Here is a 25,930-nt window from a genome sequence, read left to right on the forward strand (position 1 = left end):
CTGGCTGCTCTACTCCCTGGCTGGCCCCGTACTGAGATTGCTTGTTGTCTTCCATGGTACTTTCTCGTCCCAGTACTTTCACTTTCAGAGCTGCTGGTCTTGGGGGCGGGGGACCTCTTTGAACCCCCCCTCCCCGTCTTACACACCTGCTCAGCCGGGCTTCTCTCTTATCGCCCCTTCACGTGGGCGATCTCTAGGATGCTGTCTGAGCCTGGATGGGATTCCCTAGGTGACCTCGTCTGCTGGCCTCCACTAACTCCTGTTAGGCCCGCGAGCTCCTCAGTATCCCCAAACGGATCTTGCGGGTACTGGCGGGTCATGTGATTTCCAATGCGGGTGGAGGCGGTGGAGGCGCCCAGGAGCAGCCACTGGAGCCCCTGGAGGGGGCGGGGCTCGGGGGAGGTGGGGAGCCGGCGCCCCGCCCCGCCCACCGCGCTGCACTTTCGGCGGGCTCCGCTGGGGGCAGCGTGGAGTTCTGTCCTACAGCCGCGCGCTGTCCGTTCTGGGCTCCTGGCCGGAACCCGGCGCCGGAAATCAGGAAGCGCCCGGCAGCGGGCGCGCGGCGGTCGGGATGGCGGGCCCTCGCTGGGGCCCTCCGCGGCTGGACGGTTTCATTCTCACCGAGCGCCTGGGCAGTGGCACGTACGCCACGGTGTACAAGGCCTACGCCAAGGTGGGTGCGGGGCGCCCCGGGGCTTCTGTGCGAGGCAGGAATCGGGGGCACGAGAACTTTTGAGGGCCTGGCCCCGGTGCCCGCCAGACCCTGAGCAAGCCCAGGCGGGTGCCGGGCCGGGAAACTAGAAAGGGTTAGAGAGGGTGTGAGAGCCGTTAGCGGCCCACGGCCTGCCCTGTCCCAGGCCGACCTTCCGTGGAGGAGGTGGGTGGTGACCGCCACCAATAGGTCTTCAAAACAAACACACATACACACACCCCTGTTGTGTGAAGAGACAGGTGGAGACCTCGATGGAGCCTCGGTGTCAGTGGCTGAAGAACAGGCTCGAAACAGGGAGGATACCTATGGTCTGGGAGGAGTATGGGGCAGGGTTCTAGAAGGCTGGACCCACTTAGGAAGCAGAGTGGGCAGTTTAGAACAGTGAATAACATGCTTTAGCAGGGGCACTCTAGAATACAATGAAAGGGATTGTGGAGCAGAGAACACCAGGCTGGTGGGGAAGCCGGGATTCCAGAATCCGGGTGCCTCATTGGCCTGAGAAGGGGCAGCTGGGAAGCCTGGATGCTAGTGTGAGTGGGTAGGCCCTGTGAGGGGGAGAGGGGCAGAGGGAACCAGAGCCCTTCTGGCCACACATAGTCCCTGGTACCCTCAAGGCAGAGCCGTCAAATCTCCTTTCCCCACAGAAGGATACTCGTGAGGTGGTAGCCATAAAGTGCGTGTCCAAGAAGAGTCTGAACAAGGCATCTGTGGAAAACCTCCTGACAGAGATTGAGATCCTCAAGGGCATTCGACACCGCCACATCGTACAGCTGAAAGACTTCCAGGTGTGGGCCTGGGATGGGGCCACCCCTAAAGGGGGCTGGAGAAGAGACACTCTCCTCAAGCCTCCTCTCTGCCTTTAACCACAGTGGGACAGTGACAACATCTACCTCATCATGGAATTCTGTGCAGGAGGTGACCTGTCTCGCTTCATCCATACCCGCAGGATTCTGCCTGAGAAGGTGGCTCGGGTCTTCATGCAGCAGTTGGGTAAAAGCCTCTGACCCCAGCCTGACACCCCTTCCCATGATCTCTGCCCTCTCACACTACCCCTGCCCCAGGCTTAGTGCTCTGACACTCTTAGCAGTCGTCTCCCAGCCCAGCTTGGATTTTTAGGGCCCATCCTTGCTATGTGCCCATCCCTGGCTTAAGGATGCTGTGAGGGAGACGGGGAGGAGCCCCGATCTGTGGGGAGTGCAGGCTTCCACACGTGGAATGTAATGCAAAGACCTTATAGAACATACCAAAGACCCAAGTGCTTTGCTAAGGAAGAGAGCAAGGACCTAAAGGGCTGGGGCATCTAGGGAAGCTTCTAGGAGGATGGGAGACTTGTGAAGGGGTACAAGGGAGGAAAGGAGGTCACTTGAGGTGGGGGTGGGGAAAATTCTTAGCAGAAGGGGGAGCCTGGTGCTTGTATGTAAAGCATTTGGTAGACCAGCCAGGTCAGAACTGGGGTTGTGCAGGCTTGAAGGGGCAGATATAAGGCTGGGGAGGTGAGAGGGTGTGGGAGATGGGCTTCTCTGACCTGTCTCTCTGCATGGGTCCTACTCCCCAGCTAGTGCCCTGCAGTTCCTGCATGAACGGAACATCTCTCACCTGGACCTGAAGCCACAGAACATTCTGCTGAGCTCCTTGGAGAAGCCCCACCTTAAGTTGGCAGGTATGAGTCTGGAACAAAAGGCATGGAGGTTTGGAGGGTGGCTCTCATGGAGCCCTCTACTGAGTCATCAAACAGTGACAGACTGGGGAGGTCCAGGGATGGGCCCCATCACCAAAAGGTAGTGCCTTTCTCAGGCTACCCAGGCTCGACTCCAGCAGTGTCATGGGCAGGCTCAGGGCTCAGTGTGTGACCAGAGTCAGGCTTCAGAGTGTGACCAGGGTTAGTACTTTATCTGTCACCAAGATTGGGGCTCAAAGTATGACTCAATCTGTGGTGGCAGTGTTGGAGAGTGTGAGGTGGGAAAGCAGTGGTTGTGGCCCCTGATAAAATTTGGAGGAGAACTGACTTGAAACTGGAGGCCAGAGAGGCCCCTTAACCTGAAACTGGAGGCCAGAGAGTCCCATTAACCTGAAACTGCACTGGAGCCCAGGGTGAGGCTGTAAAGGCCAGGAGCAGAAGCAGCTGGAATCTGAGCCCTGCTGCCTGGCCTCTTGCCTGCAGACTTTGGCTTTGCACAGCACATGTCCCCCTGGGATGAGAAGCATGTGCTCCGTGGCTCTCCCCTCTACATGGCTCCCGAGATGGTGTGTCAGCGGCAGTACGATGCCCGTGTGGACCTCTGGTCCGTGGGGGTCATCCTGTATGGTGAGAGCGCTGTCCCCTGCCCCCACCTGGAGGCCTGCACTGCAAGGCCTCTCTGGGCCACTCCTGAAGCGTTTTAATGAGAACGCTGACTCTCCTGGTCTGGGGCTGCTCCCCAGGAGTGGGCCAGGCCAGGCTTGACCCTATCCCCTGCCAGCCTCCCCTCTGCCTCCCTTCCACAGAAGCCCTCTTCGGGCAGCCCCCCTTTGCCTCCAGGTCGTTCTCGGAGCTGGAAGAGAAGATCCGGAGCAACCGGGTTATTGAGGTAGGTCTAGCAGGGCCTCGGCACCTGCTGTGGGGCGGAGAGAGTCAGGGCCCTGAGGTAGGAGACCTCACTGCCACCTGCACAGACTGGGGTGTGGTCTCCAGGCCACCTTCGTGGAGCTGGGACACACCCTAGCCTGGAAGTCAGCTCCATTCAGTTCCAGGGACTCAGATCAGCCACAACAGGGAGCAAAGCCCGCTGCAGGCCCTCCATGGGGAGAAGGCCAAAGCAGACCTAGGCCCAGCCTTCCCCGAAACATATTCCAGAGAGGGGAAAAGGATCTGGAAACAGGGTTCCATGACAGCTACGGGTTCCAGTGAGGGCGTGGACAGGAGCCTGGGGGAGGAGGCTTGGCTCTCACTGGCTGTGACACTTTGACCCATCACTGTTCTTCCTGGTCTCACTTTATCTGCCTAATGTGTATCTCTGGGGCGTCCCAGGACAGGGTGGTCCTGACCGGCGCCTGGGGCTGGGGGCCGAGGTGCCGGAGCCCAGTGTGATCTGTACCTCCCCCACCCCCGCAGCTCCCCCTGCGTCCTGCCCTCTCCCAGGACTGCCGGGACCTGCTGCAGCGGCTTCTGGAGCGGGACCCCAGCCGCCGCATCTCCTTCCAGGACTTCTTTGCCCACCCTTGGGTGGACCTGGAGCACATGCCGAGTGGGGAGAGCCTGGCACAAGCAGTGAGCAACCAATGGAGATGGGTGGGCCGAGGGCAGGTTGGGGGTTTCATCTACCCCTTTCAGTGGTGACCAGGTGATTTGCCCAGCAGGAGGCAGAGGGTGGGCTCAGGGCATCGCCCCTTGTGGTGAGTATGGGGGGTGGGCATGACTTCTCATTTGTCTGTCCCCCAGACCGCCTTGGTGGTGCAGGCTGTGAAGAAGGACCAGGAGGGGGACGCCGCGGCCGCTTTATCTCTCTACTGCAAGGCTCTGGACTTCTTCGTGCCTGCCCTGCACTGTGAGTGCCAGGCCGGGTGCAGCAGGGGTGGGGTCAGCCATAGCTGCAGTGGCTGGATTCCAGAAGCAGCTCCCCTTCCAGAATTTTGTGGGAGACAAGGCAGAGGGTAAATCTGGAACTTAGTGCTCTGGGGGATTCCAGAGGGTCTGGTGTGGGGCAGCCATCTCCTCGCTCTAGACTCCTCGTATAAACCCGCACTTTCTGCAGATGAAGTGGACACCCAGCGGAAGGAGGCAATTAAGGCAAAGGTGAATGAGAGTCCCCTGAGGAAATGGGTGAGGGATCCCAGGGCCTCTGGGGATTGGCTCTTAGAGGAACCTCTCTCCCTGGGAAGGGGGTCAGGCCAGCCTCAGTTGACCTCTGACATTACAGTTTGGGGCGGTCCCTGAGGGAGAACCTGGAGGTGGGTGCTGGTGAGGCAGGCAAGGTGAGAGAGCCCTTCCTCGGCCCCTTGTCCTCCTGCAGGTGGGACAGTACGTGTCCCGGGCTGAGGAGCTCAAGGCCATCGTCTCCTCCTCCAATCGGGCCCTGTTGAGGCAGGGGACCTCTGCCCGAGACCTGCTCAGAGGTAGGCCCCAATCCTGGCTGACCACCAGTTCCCAGCAACTTCCCTCCAGCCTGAGGGGGAGGCAGGTTGGGGTCGGCATCCTGAGATGAGAAAGCAGGCTGCTCCCCTCACCCTGAGCCTTTGCGCCTCGTCCCAGAGATGGCCCGGGACAAGCCGCGCCTCCTAGCTGCCCTGGAAGTGGCTTCAGCTGCCGTGGCTAAGGTTTGTAGCCAGGGGGAGGGGTCTGGGCAGGGCAGGGAGGAATCCAAGTCATGCCCCTAAATGACCTGGTGTCTCTGTGGCTGCAGGAGGATGAGGCTGGCGGGGAGCAGGATGCTCTGGCCCTGTACCAGCACGGCCTGGGGGAGCTGCTTCTACTGCTGGCAGGTGAGGCCCCATCACCGTACACCCCTAAGCCTCTGGCTGCCCTGCCCTCACCACGTGCCCTCCCTCTCTCTGCAGCGGAGCCCCCAGGCCGGAGGCGGGAGCTGCTTCACACTGAGGTGCCCACTGGGGTCGGGAGGCTTGGGGGGCTTCCTCTTCCCCGTTTGCCCCGCTCCCATTTGTGGGGACCTCCTTGGGTTCCCTCAGGGTGCTCCAAGTCTGGGAGTTAGACCACACAGACTTGCTAAGTTGGTGGCCCCTCGCACTCTGTCAGGGCTTGGGTGCTCAGGTCAGGGCAAGGGGACAGGCAGGATCTGGGAACTCAGCAGCAATCGGGAGGCTTCCTGGAGGAAGGAGCAGATAAGAACTCAGCGGCAAGTTGTTCTAATGAGGCAGAGGGTTCTGGAGAGCATCGGGAGTGAGGAGGAGCTCCATTTGGAGGCCTCTCCTCGCCCCACGTCCATGGGCATGTCTTCCCTTGTCAGGTTCAGAATCTCATGGCTCGAGCTGAATACCTGAAGGAGCAGGTCAAGGTGGGCACATGGGGGCCCACACTGGGATGAAGCTGTATGTGTTCTGTTCCTCTCTGCCTGTGGCCGTCTGTCCCCTGCTCCCCACTGTGTATGTCTTCCTCTCGTCTCTGTCTGAAGGCCTCTCCATCACTGTCTCTGCCCTTTATGTTCCGCAGATGAGGGAGTCTCATTGGGAAGCTGAGACCCTGGACAAAGAGGGGCTGTCGGAGTCTGTTCGTAGCTGTGAGTCCTGCCCTGGGGTCTGACCCTCCCCGCAAGGAGGGGTGAGAGCTGGGGCAGCCCTGGATTCTGCCTCTTTTGCCAGAGACCTGAGACTGACGCTCCCCACTTTCCCCTCCACAGCTTGTACTCTGCAGTGACGCTGCAGGATGATTGGACAGGTCACTGGGAATTGGGGGCACGCTCACCCCAGCTGACCCTCAGAATTCTGTGGCCCTCTGCCACCCTGCGGAGCAGGCTTCCTGGATGGGCAACTCTGGGACACCCCACATCCCAGCATCCCCAGCACCACTTGAAAAACTCTTAACTCCCTACCCACTGTGTGTACTGGGAGCACTGGGGTGGGGAGGACTCTGGGAGAAGAGTGTTTCTTTCACATGACTTCTGTTATTTGGTGGTTGCTGAGCCCTGAGCCTGTTGATTTCTGTTTTTGCTCTGAGATGATCAGGGAGCCCTCTGCAGGGCACTTGTTCTCTTTCCCCTCCTTGCCAGGAGGCAGCTGTGCCCACCCCTTTCCTTCCTGGGAGCCTTTATTGCAACTTACCTCCCTCCTTGCAGTGGAGCAGGGCACTCCAAGACCCCTCAGGGAGCACCCATCCCACCATATGCACTCAGCCCCACAGAACTCACCAGTCTTCCTGGGAGCTGACCCCTGCCCACCCTCTCAATATTTTAAGATAATCCTTCATGCATGAAAATAATATCTTTTGTAGAGGTGAGGCAAATTTGAGAAATCCCTTGCCTTGTTCTTGCCCTGGCCTGGGGGGTACAAGGGGAGGGGTCCTCAGTCATTCCTCCCACCTTCATCCCTCTGTGGGGAATGCCCCTACTGGCCTCAGAGCTGGTCCTGGCCTGGGATGGGGAGGCCTGGGGGCTGCCTGGCCTTTCAGGCTCCAGGGGACCCAGTGATCCAGGAGACCTGATTCTAGGTCTGACACTGCTGCTACTCCAGTGTGTGACCCCGGGCAAGCTCCTTCCCCTTTCTGGGCCTGGGTCTCCCCATCTCTCCAATGGGACTGCTACTATCTCCTCAACCCCCTACATGGGCTTTTAGGAGAACAAAGTGACTTTAACCTGGAAAGAATATATACACCTAGAGTTATTTAGGGGTTTCTTTTCTAAAAGGTCAGAGAGGGTGTTAGTGATTTCTAACCCTTCTGCCCTGAAATGCCTCCTTGGGGCAAGAGTTGTCTGCTTTCCCTATAGGAGGCTGGGTGTAAAGAATGTAATTCATTGTTTTTCTATTAAATTATTTTCTAAACTTGTTCTTCTCTTCTTGACCTGGGAGAAACTGGAGGTAGCCCCTGTTCACAGGCTGGGACTAGAGGAGCCCCAGGAAAAGCTGGGTGACATGAGGGAGGGCTGGGGAGGCCCCAGGGTGGGGGAGTGAGAGCCACATCTGCCTCCTGCCCTTAGCCCCTGGGAGATCTGGGAGAGTCAGGTGGACCAGCCACCAGTCCTCCCACCACCCAGGAGACCAGCACAGGCCTGGGAGCCCAGGCAAGGCCCTTCCTCTCTGCACGTGGAGGAGGGCTCAATGGCAAGGGTGCAGTCCTGTTACCCTCTGTGCTCTGCACTGCACACTCCCTCACCCCAGTCGCTACCCCCTCTTACCCTGGGCCAGTGAGTGGGCAGTGAGCTAGATCGGGGAAAGGGCATCCTCTAGGGTGTCCTGTGTTCATGCTCAGCTCCCCAGACCCCCCAAGTTGGGGTGGTTTCCAGCAGCCCTCACCCCAGCCACTGATGGGGTCTTGGCCTGAATGGCACTCAGGAGCATCTTTGGGGACTTAGGGGAAGGGGAGCTCACCCCCTGGCCAGCCACCAAGGCTGCTCAGCCTTCCGTGCAGACCTTAAAGGGCTGCTGTACAGGGAAGGAAACGTTAGGAGGGACCTAATTTCCCTGAAGCCTGACTGTTGGGAGGCAGTGTAGAGCAGTGGCCCAGAGGGCAGGAGGCATAGCTAAAATTCTGGCCTTGCCATTTGGCCCTGAAGCTTGGGACCCACTGATTAGCCTGTTTCTCAGTAAAATGAGGATGAACATAAATGCCCCGTGGGAATGTTAAGGATTAAATGAGTCACCGTACATGAGCCTGGCACCCAGAATTCAATAAATGTTATTTTCAGTTGGGGAACGGGCTGGATGAAAAAGCCTCAGTGAGTAAAATGAGGGGAAGGAAGGAGGAGAATGAATGGACCCAGCTGGGTGGGTGAGTGGAGAAGAATGGGTGGGAGGGAGAGTGGGAGTGAGGAGGACAGGGTTTGTGAAAGACTAATTGAATAGAAGGATGATGGGATGAAAGGTTGGCCCCTCAGACCCCAGTTGTTTGTGATGTCTGCATTGGCTGTCTGAGAACAGGGGCCTGGTATTATACACGCGGATGTGGAGAGGAGTGGGCCCCCATGGGGGCACTGGGTACAGGAAAGGCCTGGGAGGCTGAGGCAGGTGGAGGAGGCCCTGGGGAAGGGCCCTTCCTGGGCAAGACATTTAGATGTGTCTAAGCCACCTGCCAAGGAGGGAGGCAGCCAGCCAGAGGAGGTGGGGCTCCCTAGGGCTTTCTTTGAATGACAGAGTCCTATGGGAAATACGCTAATCTGCTTTTTTAATAATATGGTTTTTCTCCTAGGAGTGAAAGTTGTTTCTGTCTCTCACCTTTAAAACCTTGAAAGTGCCCAAGTGTTTGTGATGTATCTATGGTTCTTGACTACCAGTTAGAACTAGGTCTGTAAAAAAAAAAAAAAAAAGAAAGTGCCCAAGGCAGGGCAGGCCTCCTCCACCCCCTGCTGCCCACCGCCCCCTCCAGCATCTGGGCGCTTACTCTGCCCTGTCCTCCTATCTCCACTAAGTCCCCCAAGCCCAGCCAGCGTTGGACTCTTCTCCCAAAGGACCAACCCTGGGAGAAGAGCAGGGGAAGGAAGCGGGAGGCGGGGGAGGCCAGCAGAGCCTGGGGGCCCCTCAGCCTGCCCTCCGTGCCCAACTCTGCCTGAGCCCCAGAGCCAGCTCCTGCCCCAGAGCCTCCACTACCCACCCCCCACCCCGATTCCAGGGACGTGCAGACAGGTCAGAGCTGCTCAGGGTTCTTAGGCTGTGAGGAAGGAACCTGCTGCTCCCTAACCCCAGGCCCCAGCCAGCCCACTGTGTGAGGGTTCAGTGAGTGCTCACCCCCCAGCCTCCCCATGGCCCACATTCCTGCCTCTTTTGCTCTTGGTCCTGAAAACCACTGAGGGGAAAGGGGTCTGTCCAATCCCATTAGGCAGAAGGCCCCGGAGGGTGGAGTGCTGACGTGAGCCTTGCTGCTGACGCTGCCAAGGAGGCCCATGCCCGTCCCCCACACAGAGCCTGGGGCCGGGACTTGGTCTCCTCCAGCTCCAGGAAGATCAGGAGGGGTTTTTGTCCAGTGACTGCCCCGGGGGGCAGCCTAGGAGCAGCTCAGAGGCCCAGACCCCTTCCCCTGGGATGCTCAAGAGAGAAGGCGCAGCGTGACAGCCTGAGCAGCAGTGCCCAGCTCCTGGGCCTGCGTCCTTCCCTGCCTCCACCCTCCTAACTCCTCGTCTTCTCTCCTCCACCTGTCCCTCCCCACATTACCTATTGCACAGGTTTTATGTTCCTTGTTCTTATTTTACAAAGGAGGCCTAACAGAAGCTTTGCCCTTGAAACCAAACCCGCAGCTCTTCCACCTGTAAATCTTGGCTGGCTTCTCCACAGGCTGGTGTCAAGTGGGGGCACCAGGGTCAGCACCTTGTTCCTCTCAGGCCCCTGGGATGGCCTGCTTGTGGACCCTCCTGGTTGGTCTCCTGGATACCCCCCCCACACACACACAGACACCAGTGAGCAGGATGAGAGGATGAGATTTGGACTCTTCACTTTTCTTTAAAGAATGGGTTACCATTTATTGATATGGTCCATCATGTGCCAAGGGCTTTACAAATGGTCACCTTTTGAAACAGGTATTATTGGGTGGGGTGGGGCTCTTAATTTCACAGGGGGGAAAACAGGTTCAGAGAAGGAAAGGGACCTGCTCAAAGTCACACAGCAGTGCCTGGGCTGGAACACAGTTGCCCTGCCTTCTTTTTGTTACACCTTCCTTTTCCAAGGTGTGGAGGGGGATATAGGCACAGGTGCCAGAGAGAGCTGTGGTTGAGCCTCAGCCCCTCCTACAGTCTCAGGTAGTGACCCAGCCTTCCTGAGGTGCCGCCCATCCAGATGGCTGCCACAGCCTCCTCAAAGCCCAGAGTTATTTCATCTGGCCACAGGCTGAACCTGGTGCTCAGTCAGTGCAGGGACCCCGCCCCAGTCCAGGGCCCTGAGAGGGCAGAGCTTGAATATCCTGTAGGAGCTGGCACTCCTGTGAAGCTGTGGGTGGGAGGTAGAGGACACCCCTCCAAGGGCAGGGTTAGGGGCCTGTGAAACCCAAGACTCCTGGAGGTCAGTAAGGAGTGGAAGAATAGGCAGGTCATCTGGAATTTTTATTTTTCACTGAGCTGAGAGAGGAAATCCAGCTATGGAATCCAGAGAGAGTTCTACAGGAACAGAACAGAAATTGGCTGGGCCCTGGGCCCAGAGAAGGCCCGGAGCCACCTGGGCTGCTGTTCAGTGCCAGCTTCATCCTTGGCACTAGGCCCCTCATAGCATCACTCAGCTTCCGAGAGCCGGAGCCCACGGTGGCAGCCCCTTAAGGCTATGGCTGCAGCTGCTACCCTACCCAACGAGGGCTGTGGGGTTGACTCTTAGGGGCCGGGGAGGCCAAGCTAGAAAGTCTTAGAAATCACCCAGTCCATTCCCATTTTACAGATGATGAAATAAGGCCCAGAAAGGGCACTGGGTTTTAAGGAGAATAAATGTGGAGGCTTGAACTCAGGCCTCCTGACTGCTGAGGGTGTCTGCCCCAAGACCCTCTCTAAGCGCATCTGAATGTTGGTGTCTAGAGGAGCTAGGCACCCAGGGGAGCTGGCCTGTGTTTGTGTTTGCGTGGGCCAGGATGCATCTATGCCATATCCCTCTGCACATGCCAGGGTCTCTGTATCCCTCTGTGTGTCCCTCTATGTGTGCTTCTATGTTCAGGAACTTGGGGCCATGGCCAGAGAGGGTCGGGCCTATTCTTACAATCTTGGGAGGCCTTCCCAGGCTGAGTAGGGAGGGTGGGTCCTGAGGGGTAGGGTGAGGAATGGGGACTTTGGTCCCATTGGAGAGGGAGAAAGCAGTAGGCAGATTGGAGCCATGGATGAGAAGGGTCCTGGGGCTGGCCTGGGGCAGGGAAACAAAGCCAAGATGGGATATGGGTCCCTGGAATTAGAGGCATGCTGTTAGCACTTATGTGGGGCCAGCCCTCTGGTCACCCCAGTGGGCAACCCCAGAGGAAGTAGTCACATGATGTGGCACTTCTCAGCTGATTGCTTGAGGTCCCCCAGTGTGGTCTGGGCCTTGTCCTTAAGTGAGCCAAGGTCCAAGCCAGGGAGACTGGGCAGCTGCCCAAGGACCGAGGCCCTTTCCTCCTCCTCCTCTGTGTCCTCCTCAATCATCTTGGCCAGCTCCCGGGGCAGCTCCACGTCTCCACCTGCCATCTGGATCTGGCTCTCATCTGTCTCATTCTGAAGGGAAGAGGAAAAGGAGTGGGGTGGGGTTGGAGGTCTGTGAGAACCCAGAGTTGAGTGGCAGGGAGGAGGCATGGGCTGGGTTCCAGGCCCCAAGATTCTGGAGCTCCATGTTCCAGTGAGCTCAGTCCCCGTCCCCCATCCCAGGATCAAGCTTTTGACGCTTGGATATGGAGACCTTGCACTTTTACACTACCTCACTTCACTCTGAGATGCTGAAGGTAAGACACTAGCATAGTGAGTAATGACAACATGAAAATCCTTCAGAGACAGACTGAGTCAGCTAAGTCGTGTGTTGACTATCATTACACTGAAGGATGTTACCAATCACAGTGATGGGTTCCATTCACCAAACACCTATCCTGTGGCTGACACTGAGCTGAGTGCTTTTAATTCTCACAACAACCCTGTGAGGTAGGTATTGTTTTCCCCATTTTACAAAAAAGGAAATTGAGGCTCAGATAACTTAAGTAACTTGCCCAAGGTCACACCACTAGGAAGTGAGGGAGCTAGATTTAAACCTATGTCCCTGATTCCAACATCTGTGCTCTCCTTGCACAGCACCTGCCTACTGGTTGTCATTGCACTTCCCTGTCCCTTTGGGGGCCCTGGGGCTTTCCACTTTATGTCCTACTGAGTTAACAGCCAAGTCTGCTCTCTCCTACTGGACTCGGTGTTCCCCGATGGCAGAGTTGTGTCTCTTATACGCTTAGTGCGAGCATTGGAGGAATGACTCCATTCCTAGCTGAGTTTAACTCTCCCTTTGAGAGATTTTCAAAAGACTAGTGTGCTGTGGGGAGTCAGAGGCAGCCACGGGCTCAGTGAACATTTGTTGAGTGAGTGAATGTGACATTCACATATCTGATCTTCCAATTCAAGTGGAAGATCAAGGTCAGGTGTACCGTAGCCTGTGCTTCTGTTTCTCTTCAGAGTCTAGCACAATTCTGGGCACGGGGAGTGGCTTGTGCCTCAGTTCCCTCCTTAGGCAACAGGAGTAGAACACTTACATGGTCATCTGATGCTGCAGTACCTAGGGGAGACATCCTCCTGGCTGCCTGGCCAACCAAAGGGGTTCCTTTGCTCTCTGCAGACAGACTTCATACTCTGGAAGGCAGCAAGGGGTCCGGGAGCAGGTGTAGGCTCAGCATGCAGAGGCTTGATCTCTGATTCCGGTTCCATCACTCGCTGGCTGTATGGCCTTAGCCAAGTCCCTTAATCTCTCTGAGCCTCAGTTTCCTTATTTGTAGGTGTGGGTAGTAGCTACCTGGCAGAGTCACGGAGGGGTTAGGTAAGGGTGTGAAGGTCAAGTGCCTGGCCCACAGAAGGTGCTGCCTTCTTTCCATCCACCTCCCTCCCTGGGTGTTCAGAAGCCCCAAGAGATTTTACCTGTGGTAAAATCTACTGCCTTCCAACTCTCCATCTGCCTAGGCCTGACTCTGGGTTGGGTGAGTGGGGGTTGGAGGAGAGAAGGGGCCTGGAATGGCTCCAGAAACACAAACCTATCAGTCCCCCGAGGACTGGACTACCCCTCAGTGCCAAGCCCTGGCTTGGCCGGCTCCAGTTAACAGTGAACGAATGAACGAGTGAGAGAACCCATGATTTAATCAAACACTCCCTGAGAGCTGCGGCGCCGGGAGTGGGGCAAAGGAGTCCGGAGCCCAGAGCTCAGGGGTCCCGGTGGTGCCTTACAGCCCGGGCTCTTAAGCTTACCTTGGGCAGCCGGTATTTGTCTCGGAAGTGGCTCCGCAGCGTGGCCCGCTCTGCCTTCCTCTGAGTGAACTGCGCGTCCCGCTCCATCCTGTGGGGGCACCGGGGGGCGGAATCACTGCCCGGGCTGTGAAAATGGGCGGGGTCTGCGAGGAAGGGGCGGGAAGGGTCTCTGGGTCCTGGCCGCAGTTTGCATCCTCCTGCCCGAGGGCCTGTATTTTGGGTGCTCGGTGCTCTGACCAGCCGGAATTAATCTTTACTGCCTCTCCCAGCTATCACAGAGCCCTTTATCGCCTCCGTACCCGTCGCTGGACGGGAGCTATCGGGGCGGGGGTGTCTGTCTGGCTGTCTCTGCAGACCCTAACATATGTCCCTCGCGGTCTCCGACTCGGTCTTTTCCTTTCCTGACAGGTTGTGTCGTGTGGGGCGAAGTATTCAGGACAGACATGGGTTCGCGTCCTGAATCCACTACCACTTTATGTCTTTGAGTAAGTCACTTACCTTCCTCTTTTGTAAAATGGGGATAAGACCTTGCAACTCACAAAACTGTTATCACGATTAAGTGAAATAATAGCTAACCTTTAATGATTTGCCATGTTCCAAGTGCTCCACTAAGCAGTTTATGTGCATTAAGTAATTTAACCCTCATAAATATATAAGGCATGTTTTATTACCATTGCCATTTTACAGAAGATACCGAGGCACAGAAAGGTTAAGTAACTTGCCTAGGGTCACCCAGATAAAAAGAAACGAAGCCAGGATCTGACCCAAACAGCTTAGCTGTGGAGTTCAGGCCCTAACGCCACCCCAGCTCCCTCTCTGTCCCAGCGTCGTCCTCACACAAGTAGCCTCAATTATCTATGAGTGACCCCATCTCAGGATTTGTCTCCATGACTGATTCTGCCTCAGCTGCACCGCTTTTCTCAGAGCCTTAGGCTCAGAGGAGCTCCAGCTGGAAGACACAGACGGCTGGGACCAGATCGGATTAAGGGATTACTTGTTTCGTCAGAAACAAGTAATGCACGTGCCCTCACCTTGTCCCAGGCCCCTATCTCCCCGTCCCCCACTCCTGGGCCCGAGTGTGGAGCGGGGTTCTGGGTTTGAGATGGGATGGCTCTGGGGGCAGCCTAGAGGGCGCATCCCAGCCTCTCACCTGGTCTAGAAAAGTAGGGGAGGGGCTCGGGGTCTGAGACTGCCCTAAGGGTGGGCCGCGCGGCCCTTGGGGGGTGGGGAGGGCTGCTGGAGCCAGGGAGGGATCCCACTCACTTCTCTTCCACCAGTTGCTTCTGGTATTCCTCATACTCCTCTCGGCTCATGCCCTGCGCTTCGGCGGCCGACTTGTCCCCGTCCCCCTTGTCCTCGCCGCCCCCCAGGCTCCCAGTAAGGTTCTTCAGCTGGCCGCCCACCATGGTCTTCACCATGAACGCCATGGTCTTCGCTGGCCCGGGCACCGGGCGCCGGGTACCACGCGGCGGGAACCCAAGCACGTCCGCGCCTACTTCAGCACTACGGCTTACGGACAGCTCCTGCCTGCGGCAGGAGCCCCACGCTCTGCACCGCCCACCGCCCGCCCCTGTCCGGGCCCGCCTCCACCTCCCCAAACCCCTCCTCACAGGGGGCGGGGGGCATGCACGGGGCTGAGGAGGCGGGACCACGTGCTCGCTCCTCACACCCGCCTACCCCACGTGCCTCCTTCAATGCCAAGCTCCTCTGGGCACTGCTGCCAACGGATTGGGGCCGGCCGCGAGGGGTTCGGGGAGGGGGTCGCTCCCCAGGGGAACGAGCTGTGCTGTTATGCGCCTAGTACACAGCTCCCTATTCTCCCGCCCACTTCCTCCTCCCCCGGGTAGCCAGGATTTCAGCTGGGAATGCGAGTAGCCCTGGTCCCTCCCCAACCTTCTTTCCAACCCACTGCCCCAGCAGCTGCCCAGAGAGCTTGACACTGGGAAAGGGAGGGAGATCAGAGAGCAGGGAATCCCAATTATGGCTCCATGGGTTGCCTCTCAGAGTTCTGGGTCACACGCCTGCCCTGCTGACCCCTGGAGCTACAGGGAGCATCGAGAGAGAGTTGTTCATGGTGATGCTGCCTGGGCTGGACCAGGAGGCACCACTCCTTGTTCTGGCTGAATTTGGGGACAGAATTATACAAAGCTGTGACTCCATCTCCCACCATAGCCCAGGGTTCAAGGCCTGTGGGGTATCTGGTCTTTCGTCAGTCAAGCCAGTCCTTGGCCTTCTTGCCTGCTTGGAGCCCACTCTCAGCTACCATCTAGAAGAGGTTGCCTTCAGAGAGATTAAGGTGAAGCTGGAAGGTAAATGAGCATATCAAAGCATGAGGAGAGGGTAATCAGGTTGGAGCTCCCCAAAAGCTAAGGTGTGGGTAAAAGCTGGGTACCCAGAGGCAGAGAACACTGGCCAAGCTCTCCATCTCCCAGACATAGAGTGACTTCCTAGTGATGAGAAGTGGACATTTCTTCAGGGCGTTGAGGTAGGTCACCCATGTATGCTGGGGGAGAGGGGCTGCCTCCTCAGAGACCCCAGGGTCCTAGGGACTTGTAGTGCAGGACTCAAAGGAAGGCTGCCTGTGGACAAATAGTCCTGAAGGTTCTTGTCCAGCTTGCTGCCAGGGAGAGAAGAAGTTTACTTGGGCTTCTCCCTTCTGGGCTCTTGAGACCAGGCTCCTTATATTTACCCACCTCCCTACACTCACTGCACCATAGCACCCCCTGCTCTGGGGCCTTCTATGGCTTCCTTGGCCTGCTCCATCAGTACCACACTTTCCTCCTGGCATTCAAGGTCTGTCCAGGTGGTTCCAGCCTTATGGCCACCATTGCACTCATATATAACACATAAGCCTGTCATCATTTCCACCTCATACCTTTGCTGTTCTCCACATCTGCCAGCCATCTCCTCTCCCACTGTGCTTTTTTTTTTTTTTTTTTTTTTTTTTTTTTTGCGGTACGCGGGCCTCTCACTGTTGTGGCCTCTCCCGTCGCGGAGCACAGGCTCCGGACGTGCAGGCCCAGCAGCCATGGCTCACGGGCCCAGCCGCTCCGCGGCATGTGGGATCTTCCCGGACCGGGGCACGAACCCGTGTCCCCTGCATCGGCAGGCGGACTCTTCAACCACTGCGCCACCAGGGAAGCCCCCACTGTGCTTTTAAAACAGCACACTTCACTCCTCCTCCAGGACCATCCCAGCGCACGCTGATTCTTCTTGTCTTGAAATACCACCAACAAGGACTGTCCCGTTTCTAAGCTCCTTAGCACACCTTACATCTCTAAGTGTTTCATTCATTTACGAACACTCATTAAGCAGAAACGGTGACCTCCCCCCAACCTTTTAAATTCTCTTTGCCCAGTTTCACAAACTGGTCCCACCCTTTGCTCTACAGTATTGAACTTGCCACTTTTTCTCCAAAATATATATTTTTTCATGCTTCCATGCCTTTTCTCATGCTTTTTCCTCTATATCAGTGCCTTTACTTATCTTGTCAGGCTGGAAATCTCCTAGTGGCCTTGAGGACCCATAGCAAATGTCCCTTCCAGGTGATTCCCTGATCTCCCCAAGCTGGCTCAAGTACTTTTTCCTGCACTCTTATAGCCCCTGAGCTTCTTGCCATCATGGCATTGACCACAAAGGATGTGACTGTCAGTTACTTGTCAGTTTCTCACATTAGAGTGAGTTCTGTGAGGGTAGGACCTAGATGGGACCAGCAGATGAGCAGTCATTAGTCTCTATTGAAAAAAAGGGTCCTAACTTGGGTGCTGCTTCTTGCCAGCTGGGGGACCATGCAGGTCCCCCGCTGGGCCTCAGTATCCCCTCTCTCAAATTGAATGGCTATGGCCCAGACCCAAGAGATGCTAGTTAGGTGTGGGAAGTCCTGCCATGGGAAGGCCCACCTGAAGTGTATATAGCAGAAGAAGCCTGCAGTCTGGATGAGGAGGAAGAACAGGAAGATTCCAGGCTGCAGACACGAGGAAACCCCTGGGGGCTGACCAGGTGGGCAGGAGTCCTTGGCTGCCGCTTTCTGAAAGGAGATGTTCTAAGACCCTGCATCAGCTTCTTACCCAGAAGGAGGGAGGGGACCTAGAATCTGGGCCACTGTTGGCTTTGTTTCCCTCTCCCAGTGTTGGGGTACCCTGACTCTCATCCAGGGAACTTGGAGAGAGGGCAGAGTACAAAGCTGCCTCCCCACCCCAGATCCCATGGCTCCATCTGTGGGAACAGCTGGGAGGGCCTGGGGCCTGGGATCTCCAGGGGGCCGAAGTCTCTAGAGATAAGCAAGAGAGAGAAGTAGAGAGCAAAAGACAGAGTGATGGAGAGGGCAAGGAAAAGAGCAAGATGGGGTGGGGCACAAGGAAGAGTGGACTTCACCATGAAGCTTTGAATGATCTTGGGCACAGCCTATTCCCGTTTATCTTCTGGTCATTGTGGAAGCTGGGCCAAGTGGTCTCCAGGGCCCTGCTGGTACTGAGTCTGTGGGACTCTCCAGAGAGCAGAGAAGGCAGAGAGAAGATGAGATCTATGTGCCTGCATGCCTGTGTGCACACACAGACACAGACACAGGTGTGCCTGACAGGAGTCCCAGGAGGGGAGGGCAAAAGCAGGAGGCGCCTGGGGCTGCAGAAGTGCTGGGAGAAGGGGGCTGAGCCCCACGGCCCCCCCGCTTCCTTGCCCCTCACCACTGGACCCCGCAGGTCCTTCTGCAGAAGGCTCAGGATCTGGGCCAGCTCTAAGAAATGATGCTTGGTGCCCACAGGCAGATAGAAGACCTGGGCTCTTGAGGCCATGTGAGCAGCTGCATCCCTGGTGCAGGGTGGAAACCAAGGGAAAGAGCTCATTATCCCCGCTGATTGCACCCAAACTGCCTAACCATTTCTCATAATCCCCAAAGGCAGCACCTGGGTGAGAAACAGACACCATCCATATGGCTCCTTTTGGGGACTGGTCTTTTTACCCCAGAGCTTCTCCTCAAGACAGCTTTAGCTCAGAGAAGCATCTCTCTAAAGCTGTCTGTCTCAACCCCAGGCTCCCTGGGCTCTGCCTTCAGTCTCTGGCCCCCAGGCATCTAGATGTAAGGAGGAGGGCTGGGGTTGGGGTGCAGCCACAGCATACAACCTGAAGCCATCCTCCTCCCATGGCATCAAGGTGACCCCCTGCCCCCGGGGCTCCATGGGTAACTCCAGAGGCCTGGCCTAGAGAGGGCTGCTGGGAGGCCGGAGGAGGGTAAAATGAAGTCATGGACTGCCCACTCCCCAGCTGGGCCTGATTTTGGTTGTGCTCCCTCCAAGAACCCCATCAAAATGTTCCCCGCTGGGACTTCCCTGGCAGTCCAGTGGTTAAGACTCCATGCTGCCAGTGCAAGGGGCGCGGGTTCAATCCCGCATGCCGCGTGGAGTGGTCAAAAAAAAACTTCCCTCCTTCCAGAAGCTATCACTGAAGGAAGGCTCAAATTTACTAACCCTCCTGGGGTAAGAATGTCTCAGGGAGTTGTGCTTAAACTAGGAGTTTCAAAATTTTAACTTGATTCAGTTCATTTCAGGTCAGTTCAACAAACCTAACTTGGCCCCTAGCCCCTCGCTATGCTCCAGACTTTGTGCTGGGTGCTCGGGAAACGATGAAAGGAATAAAGGACTAATGGGGGGGGGGCGGTCTTCAGGCAGAGAAGCCAAGTTGGTGGATGGGGACTTCTCCTTCCTCTCCCCCAGGATCCTCATCCCCCTGTGCCCTTACCTCATCTCTTGCAGGTCTTGGAGCAGAGTCTGCTGTCCACGGAGTAGGGCACTGACCTTAGCTGAGTCCTGCAGGAGTGCCAGCCTCTTCTCTAGGGCCCAGGGCACAGCCCCTCTCTTTTCAGAGTTCACCTTCCCCAGGGATTTGCAACCCTCTTCCTTCTAGAGGCCTTACACCATTACCTGGGCCCTCCTCATTTGGGATACATTAGGTTTATCTAACCCTCTCCACCTGGGCTTCTGACTCCCGCCTCCTCTCAAAGCCTTTCCTTCAGGATGGTGGCTTCCCCCTTGACAGTGGCCAATTGGGAGCTTTCTCAAAGTTCCTCCCCTTTCCAGAAGTGGTTCTGCCCCAAAAGGAGGCCAGTCCTCTCCTCCCCACTTCCCCTAGGGCACAGTCAACTCCCGGTGCTTGGGTCGTTGGCCACCTCTTTCAGGGGTGGGTAGAACCTGGCAGGGGGAGTCCTGGGCCTGGCCTTGGAGTGTGGCCTCCCTCCCCTCTGCCCCACTCCAGCAGCCCAGCCTCAGCTGCTCTGTCCTGAGGACATGATTCAAACCTAGAGCTGCCAGAGCCCAGCAAAGCTCACAGGAGCCGCTGGCCTCTTCTGCCCAGCATCTAACATCTTGACTGAGCTCAGCTCTCAGGCCCCAGGCTGGGTCTGCCATGGGACATGACTCCCAAGGGGAGAAGCCAGGATGGCAGTGGAGGGGAAATGAGGATTCTGAGCATTAAGCAAACGTATATGAATCAAATCACACGTGGAGCTACATGCAAATAAACACCCGGTCTATTTCTGTCACTTGTCTGGAGACCCACATCTAAATACGTGGCAACTCATTTCCCCAGCCCCAGCCGTGGGGCTCTGTGAGCCTTTGCTTGTGCAGAGCCGCCCTCCTGCCCATTCCCCTGCCTGGCAGGTCCACCCCATCCTGCGACCTGCAGCATTTCACCCCTGCCCTCCGTTCCCTCCAGACCTTGGGGGAGACTAGTTCCCAAATGCGGTGCTTGCTCCTCTTTCTGGACAGAGGGGGCGCACTGGTGCCATCAGACCCAGTGCCTGTGGGGCTCGGCTTCTCCAGGCCCGCAGGCAGACCCTTGGTTGCCTGAGGGGCCACTCACCCAGGCTTCCTCCGGCCTGGCCTGGGGACACCAGCTGCTTCTTCCATTGCCTCTCAGCCTGTGCCAAGTGCTTGGAGAGACCCTGGAGATCCTGCAGAATCTGGCTGTGTCTGTGCAGTGTCTCCTCCAGGGCAAAGCTTCTTCCCCCTGGGGATAGGGGCAGAGCTGGGATAGGCAGCTGGCAGCTGGGGTGGGGCAACAGATCCTATCTTTCAAAGGCTTCTTGGAGGGCCAGAAAGGTGTGGCTTCTGCCTCCAAGACTCTCCCCTGGAAAGAGGTGTTTGGGTGGTGGGGCAGGGACAGGACACATCACCTGGGCCCCAGAGCCTGCTTACATATGGCCTCCTCAGGCCTCCGTGTCCCCACTGGTTAAAGGACTCCTGGTTCGAAGGGAAGAGGATCCTGTGACCCTCAATCGAGCCCTTGCCCCACCTGCCCGTTCCCTGGGTCCCTACCCTCTTCCTGGACTTCACAGTTCGGCTTTGGAATCATGTCCTCCTTGGTGCCCAGGGCCAGCCTTGCCCGCAGCCTTTCCAGCTGCCTTGCCAGGCGGAGCTGCTCTGTCTCCAGGAAGGGCTGCGGGGGAGGCTGGAGGAAGAAGATGAAAACTTAGGCCCCAAACCCATGGGAGATCTGGGGGCCGGGGAGTCTCCTCACAGGGCCTCCCACAAGCCCAGTCCCCCTCCCTGACCAAACATTCACCCCAGGATGGGAAGACACCCCCACCCCGCTGGTTCTCTTTCCCATACAGCTGGTTCTCCTTCTGCCACCAGGCCCAGAACTTTCCAGTCCTCCCAGCCCCACTGCACTGCCGACCCTCACACCCTTCTCTCCTGCTGCAGCCCAGACCCCAGCAGCTCTCTCAGGCCTCAGGCCTTTGTCCATGCCACTCCCTGTGTTCTTTCAAGCTCATCTTTGCCATGCGGTCTTCCCTGCTCTCCTGGCTGGTTAGGACCCCTCTGTGCTCCCATAGATCCTAGTCAGGCTGGGAGGTCCTTGAGGACAGACAGGGCCTGGCTCTGGGTCACCTCTGGTCCCCAGCACTGCCCAGCACAAGACTTGGCCTGAGCAGAGCTCCATGAGCCGGTAGAGATAAGGGTTGGAATGACAGGTCTGGTAGCTGGACATGAGAAGAGCATCTGGGGAGGGAAGGGATCCCTGGGCTGCCTCTCCCCCAGCCCTACCCCCAGGGAAGGCCCAGGGCCAGCGCTACCTCTGCACCCAGCTCACGCAGACTGAAGGCCAGGAAGGACATCATGGTCATCTGGAACGGGGGGTAGAGAGGGAAGGTAGCTCCCACCTGGCAACTCACCCACTCAGCCCTCTCTCCCCAGCCTCCATTATGTTCCTGGCAGGCAAGAGATCTGGGTGACTTTGGGCAGCTCTGACCCTTGTCTTGTTCACTTCATGGGAAAGGTGTGAGGATCAGACCAGCAGATGGGTGGGCTGTGAGGGTTGACCCACACACAGAGCCAGAGGGGGACCGCCAGTGAGCGAGAAAACTGGACAGTCCTGACCTAGAGCCATGACCACAGGCCGAGCAGCACCCTCAGGCCCAGAGCCTGGCTGCCGCTGGCAGGAGCCACCACACAGAGGCCACCTCCTCCGCGTGGCTCTGACCACGTCACTGTCCTCCTCAGAAACCTTCCGTGGCTCCCCAGCACCCAGAGTGTAAAGACCAAAGCCCTGTCATTCCAGGACTCCCACCTCTGGTTGCTCCCTGCTTCCCAGCTGAGTTCCTTCACGGGTTCTCTGTTATATCACATCCTTTTGCTCCATTTCTCTAAATGTCCCTTGCGGCTGTCCCTCTTCCTCTTGCCACACAGCTCCCAGCTAGGGGCCCTCACCTGCCAGGGTGCTGGTGGCTGCCGAGACCCCAAAGAAACCTCCAGGGGCCAAAAGCAGGGGCCCCACATTGACACAGACCTCATCCGGGTCGCTGGGAGTGAGGTCACTGTTCAAGGACACCTGAGGGGCACAGAGGGCATGGGCCCCTTGCAGAGGGAGCCCACTCCTCTCCCCTGACCCCTGCAAGGGGATCGTCCCCACCTGACTCACTGGCTCCCCTGGCCCGGAAGGCGGGCAGCAGCTTGGTGTCAGAGTGGTGCAGAGGGGCTCGCACACCCGGTCTCACACCAGCCCTCCCAAGCACGTGCTCAGGGCCAGTTAGGAGTCTGTGTAGGGAGGAGGATCCCTGGGGTGCTGCCTGCATGGACCAGGGACACTGTGTGGTGTCACAGGTATGTCTGTGGGGTCATGGGCGTTCATAAAGCTCGAGCCCTGTCATCTGCACTCCCTGCCTGGTGGTCCCACAAAAGCAGGAGGGGAGACTCACACGCAGCCTCTGCCCCCAGTAGGTGATCTGTGCCCTGAAGGGGTAAGGCCGGTTCCGGAAGTCCTGGTGGCAGGAGCCCAGCACCCGGCTGGCTCCATCCCTGTGGGCACTTGGAATCCAGCCAGGCCACACAGGACCAAAGGCCTAACCAGCAGGTGTGGTCCCAGAGGCCGTTCTTCCCAGGCCTGCAGTGCCAGCCACCCGCACTGGTGCAGGACCTGTCCTTGCTGTCTAGCTCGAGCCTCCCTTGCTGTCTTCTGCTCCTGTAGCGGAAGAGAGGGGAGCGGGGAAGCAGGCCTTGCCTGGCGGAATGCTGGGACTTGGCCCTCCCTGGGACTCCTCCCTAGGGGGCAGAGCCTGGACCAACAGTGGGGTTTCCACCCCCAGTCCCCTGGGCCTCATCCCACGGGCTTCCCTCTGGGTACGGCTTCTCTTTCCTCTCCCTTCTGCCAAGCTTGGCCTGCAGCAGGACAGACAACACGAGACTCATCCTAGCAGCCAAGGACAGTATGACCAGCCTGCCTCCCCCGCAGGGGCGGTGCCGCTAGCTCTGGGTGTTTGTTAGGAGTTGACGTCCTGAGTCTCTCTGGGCTCATGGACACACAGAAGCTCTCACACCAGAGAGCCTGTCACCACTGCCTTCAGCCAAGAGGGAGGCGGCGCGGGGCAGGGGAGGAGCCGTGTGACCTGGGGCAAGTTACCTCAGCTTTCCAAACGCTAGTTTCCCCACCTTTAAAATGAAGATAATAATTGAGATTCCCTCATAACATTGTTATGAGGGTCAACCAAGTAATGAATGTGAAGTACTTGGCGCTGTGCCTGGCGTACAGTAAGCTCAGGTCATAAACGTTAGCAATTATTCTAATTGTTACGAGCTAGGGGATGCCTGCCGAGAGACACTGACGAACTGGCCCAGCTACTGAGGAGGCAGCCTGGCTCAGGAGGGATGGGCAGCCACGTCATCTGAGAGAAAGAGACGGTGCAGGCAGGCAGCTGGTGCGGGAAAGGCGTGGACGCTCCATGGGCAAATCTGCCCTCGTATCTCAGCTCTGTGCACAACGGTGTGACCTGGGGCAAATCACTTCCCCTCTCTGGGCCTCAGTGTCCTCACCTGTAACTGGGCACGAATGATCCCCACTTCTCAAGAGTGTCAATAGGAGATGATGTGAGTGAAAACACCGAGCACGGGCCCCACCTCGCATCATTTCTCTGCTCCCGCTGCCTGGGGCTGTTGGGTTGAATGAGTTGCGGACTCAGTGGGGGGTTCCCAGGAACAGCAAGCGAACTCTGGTCCCAGGCCCCGGAGGAGGAGGCACCTCTGGGACCGAGTGGGATGGAGTCCCAGGGCAGTGCCATCAGCTTAGATGAGAGACCAGAAAGGAGGGCACCGCCCTAGGAGGGGGGCTCCTCACCAGAGGCCAGGGCAGGGGCGTGGTGGGCAGAGCGGGTAACCGCCAAGCCCCTAGCAGCGCAGGAATGGCGTGTGGGGCAGGCCAGGCGGGGCCTTACCCAAGCGCCTCGTAGGGGTTGTGCCCATCACCGGGCAGCACACGGATGGCAGGGCTGTTCTGTGTGGGAGGTGACAAGCACCTGGGCCACGGGCACAGGGAGGAGGGTGAGGGTGTGGGCGGGACGGCGGGCAGGACACCATGACTCACCTGGGTGTCCTCAGCCGAGGAGTCGAAGAGGGTCCCAATGCCGTCCCCCGAGTCCAGCGCCCCCAGGACAGAGCCTACTTGGCCCCTGTCCTGGGTGTACCACACGGCCTGCGGGTCCCCAGCTGCTCAGCTCAAGGGTCCCTGCAGGACACTGGAACCCTGGGCTCACCACCAGCCCCGCTGACTCACCCCCTCTACTGGACCTTGGTGGGGCCACTCATCATGCCCTGGGCTCCCCGGCACCCCAGCCCAGTCACCCTCATTTGCATTTCCACCTCCCAGGCAGAGAAGAGGACACGGTTCCTGCTCCACACGGCACCATTCCGGTTCCGCATGGCTGGGGCCAGCCGTACCTCCTCCAGGCCAGGGATGGCATCTGCGGACCAGGGCAGCTCAGGGCCTGGGCCCCACCAGCCCCTGCTCCCCCATCATTCTCTCTCATTGGTCAAGGCTGGGCTCCAGGAGGAGGAAGAAGGTAACATCACAGCCATTAGATAACAGGCTGGCTAGTCCAACACAGGAATCTACCGAAGAAGTGAGACCCCAGCGCGGCTGGATGGGCCTTTGCCAGGGGAGGGCAACGGAGGCCAAAGCCACACAGAGCACTTTCCCCGCGTTCTCGTGTAAGCCTCACCACAGGTCTGTGTAGCCTGCTTTTATAAGACCCCCTTTTATAGATGAGGAAGCTGAGGCTCAGAAAAGTTAAGGAACTAAGTGAACTGGAACTCAGCTCTGTCTGACTCCAAAGTACAAGCTTTTTCCGCCATGAGACAGATTTGTGTCCAACCCTTTGTGTTTCTCAGATGAGGAAACAGAGGCCCTATGAGGGAAAGGACATGCCTGAGACCACAGAACACAGGGGATCACCTGGAGAGAATAACCACGTGGACGGTCAGAACTCTAGACCCTGAACAGACACTTGGGTGTGTCCAGACGAGCTGGGCCTTCCTGATGGGGGCACCTAGGGGACATCTCAAGGTGGGGAAAGTATGAAAGCGAAGGTGGGAACTGGTCTGCGGGACTGAGGAAAGGGTGAGGGATGGAGTGAGTGTGAGAATTACCACTGGTGCGGGCGGGGTGGGGGAGGAGGGAAGAAAGGGGTGAGAAACTGAGGCAGGCTTGGCAGGAAAAGGAGAAGGGTGATCAGAGGCCCCGCCCCTGCTGGCTCCCCTCCTCTGTGGCCTGCCAGCCTGGAACCTGGCCCAGGGCCCAGTCCCTGCCGGCCGTTCTAGAGACTGATAATCCAGCCTGTTTGCTTGGCAAAGGCCAGAGCTGGGGGCAGGGAGGCTCAGAGGCTGCAAGGCCAGGAGTGCTGGAGCCCTTGGGAGCCACCACTGCCTCTGGAGTGGCAGGCAGGAGGCAGAGATCGCCCACACCTGCCACCCTTCTGTGCTCTGCCTCAGGTGGATTGTTCATGGGACCTCCCCCTAGACTGTGGGCTCATGGGACCTCCCCCTAGACTGTGGGCTCCTTGAACCAGACTCAGCCCCGTGGCTCTGGGCTGGGCACACAGGGCATGGGGTGAGTCTGATACAAGGAGGAATGAATGAATGGACAGTGAGCATATCACTGGGTGGCCTTGAAGAATATACCTCTGCTACCCTATATGGCCTGGGACACCCCAGACTTGGCATGGCCCAGAGCGTGAGTGTGGTATGGGCCTTGCCATCCTGGCCCTCAGGCATCCTGGCCCCGGGGCAGGGCCTGGCTCCGGGCTATGAGGAACAGCCCCCTCCTTTGCTTACCTCCTGTGTCTCTGCGAGGGAGGACTGGGCCTAAACCCTGCCGAGAGGGCCGGTCTTCTTAAAGGGATATTTGTTCTGGCCTCAGTTAGGAATCATGCTGTTTTTCAGAAATTTCATCTCAC

General features: G+C 57.8%; 3 protein-coding genes across 4 annotated transcripts; 1 reads left to right on the top strand and 2 right to left on the bottom strand.

Annotated features, from left to right (window-relative positions):
* Nucleotides 1-462: 462 nt before the first annotated feature.
* Nucleotides 463-7,183, top strand: ULK3 (unc-51 like kinase 3). 2 transcript variants are annotated; one of them, XM_032624511.1, is made up of 16 exons: nucleotides 524-673; nucleotides 1,357-1,497; nucleotides 1,582-1,702; nucleotides 2,268-2,372; nucleotides 2,874-3,017; nucleotides 3,197-3,279; nucleotides 3,804-3,959; nucleotides 4,131-4,236; nucleotides 4,444-4,484; nucleotides 4,702-4,804; nucleotides 4,941-5,005; nucleotides 5,092-5,170; nucleotides 5,246-5,286; nucleotides 5,653-5,700; nucleotides 5,856-5,922; nucleotides 6,043-7,175. In XM_032624511.1, exons 1-16 carry the CDS (start codon nucleotides 572-574, stop codon nucleotides 6,057-6,059), a joined length of 1,419 nt encoding a protein of 472 aa, XP_032480402.1. In that variant the 5' UTR covers nucleotides 524-571; the 3' UTR covers nucleotides 6,060-7,175. The 2 variants fall into 2 exon arrangements, with proteins under 2 accessions (XP_032480401.1, XP_032480402.1); XM_032624510.1 differs by having other exon boundaries at nucleotides 463-673; nucleotides 5,092-5,286; nucleotides 6,043-7,183.
* Nucleotides 7,184-10,354: 3,171 nt separating this feature from the next.
* Nucleotides 10,355-14,788, bottom strand: CPLX3 (complexin 3). Its single transcript, XM_032624759.1, has 3 exons — nucleotides 14,482-14,788; nucleotides 13,219-13,306; nucleotides 10,355-11,505 (listed from the first exon to the last, which is right to left on the bottom strand). The coding sequence occupies exons 1-3, from the start codon at nucleotides 14,643-14,645 to the stop codon at nucleotides 11,281-11,283; spliced, it is 477 nt and encodes a 158-aa protein (XP_032480650.1). The 5' UTR covers nucleotides 14,646-14,788; the 3' UTR covers nucleotides 10,355-11,280.
* A 276-nt stretch (nucleotides 14,789-15,064) lies between these two features.
* Nucleotides 15,065-24,413, bottom strand: LMAN1L (lectin, mannose binding 1 like). The gene is given in 14 exon segments (XM_032621697.1): nucleotides 15,065-15,831; nucleotides 16,389-16,395; nucleotides 17,118-17,245; nucleotides 17,901-18,024; nucleotides 18,952-19,112; nucleotides 19,961-20,217; nucleotides 20,526-20,658; nucleotides 21,284-21,323; nucleotides 21,325-21,334; nucleotides 21,918-22,038; nucleotides 22,406-22,505; nucleotides 23,915-23,973; nucleotides 24,064-24,185; nucleotides 24,281-24,413. Coding segments are annotated over 14 exon segments (1,503 nt in total). The 5' UTR covers nucleotides 24,399-24,413; the 3' UTR covers nucleotides 15,065-15,708.
* Nucleotides 24,414-25,930: the final 1,517 nt, after the last annotated feature.

The sequence above is a fragment of the Phocoena sinus genome, chromosome 2 (assembly GCF_008692025.1).
Source record: "Phocoena sinus isolate mPhoSin1 chromosome 2, mPhoSin1.pri, whole genome shotgun sequence".
NCBI lineage: Eukaryota > Metazoa > Chordata > Mammalia > Artiodactyla > Phocoenidae > Phocoena > Phocoena sinus.

Coding starts and splice junctions, on each gene's coding strand:
- ULK3 (XM_032624510.1), top strand. CDS start 572: ATGGCGGGCCCTCGCTGGGGCCCTCCGCGGCTGGACGGTTTCATTCTC. Junction 4,237..4,443: donor CTTCGTGCCTGCCCTGCACT/GTGAGTGCCAGG, acceptor CACTTTCTGCAG/ATGAAGTGGACACCCAGCGG. Junction 5,287..5,652: donor GGGAGCTGCTTCACACTGAG/GTGCCCACTGGG, acceptor TTCCCTTGTCAG/GTTCAGAATCTCATGGCTCG.
- CPLX3 (XM_032624759.1), bottom strand. CDS start 14,645: ATGGCGTTCATGGTGAAGACCATGGTGGGCGGCCAGCTGAAGAACCTT. Junction 13,307..14,481: donor AAGCAACTGGTGGAAGAGAA/GTGAGTGGGATC, acceptor GTGCCCCCACAG/GATGGAGCGGGACGCGCAGT. Junction 11,506..13,218: donor ACAAATACCGGCTGCCCAAG/GTAAGCTTAAGA, acceptor TCTTCCCTTCAG/AATGAGACAGATGAGAGCCA.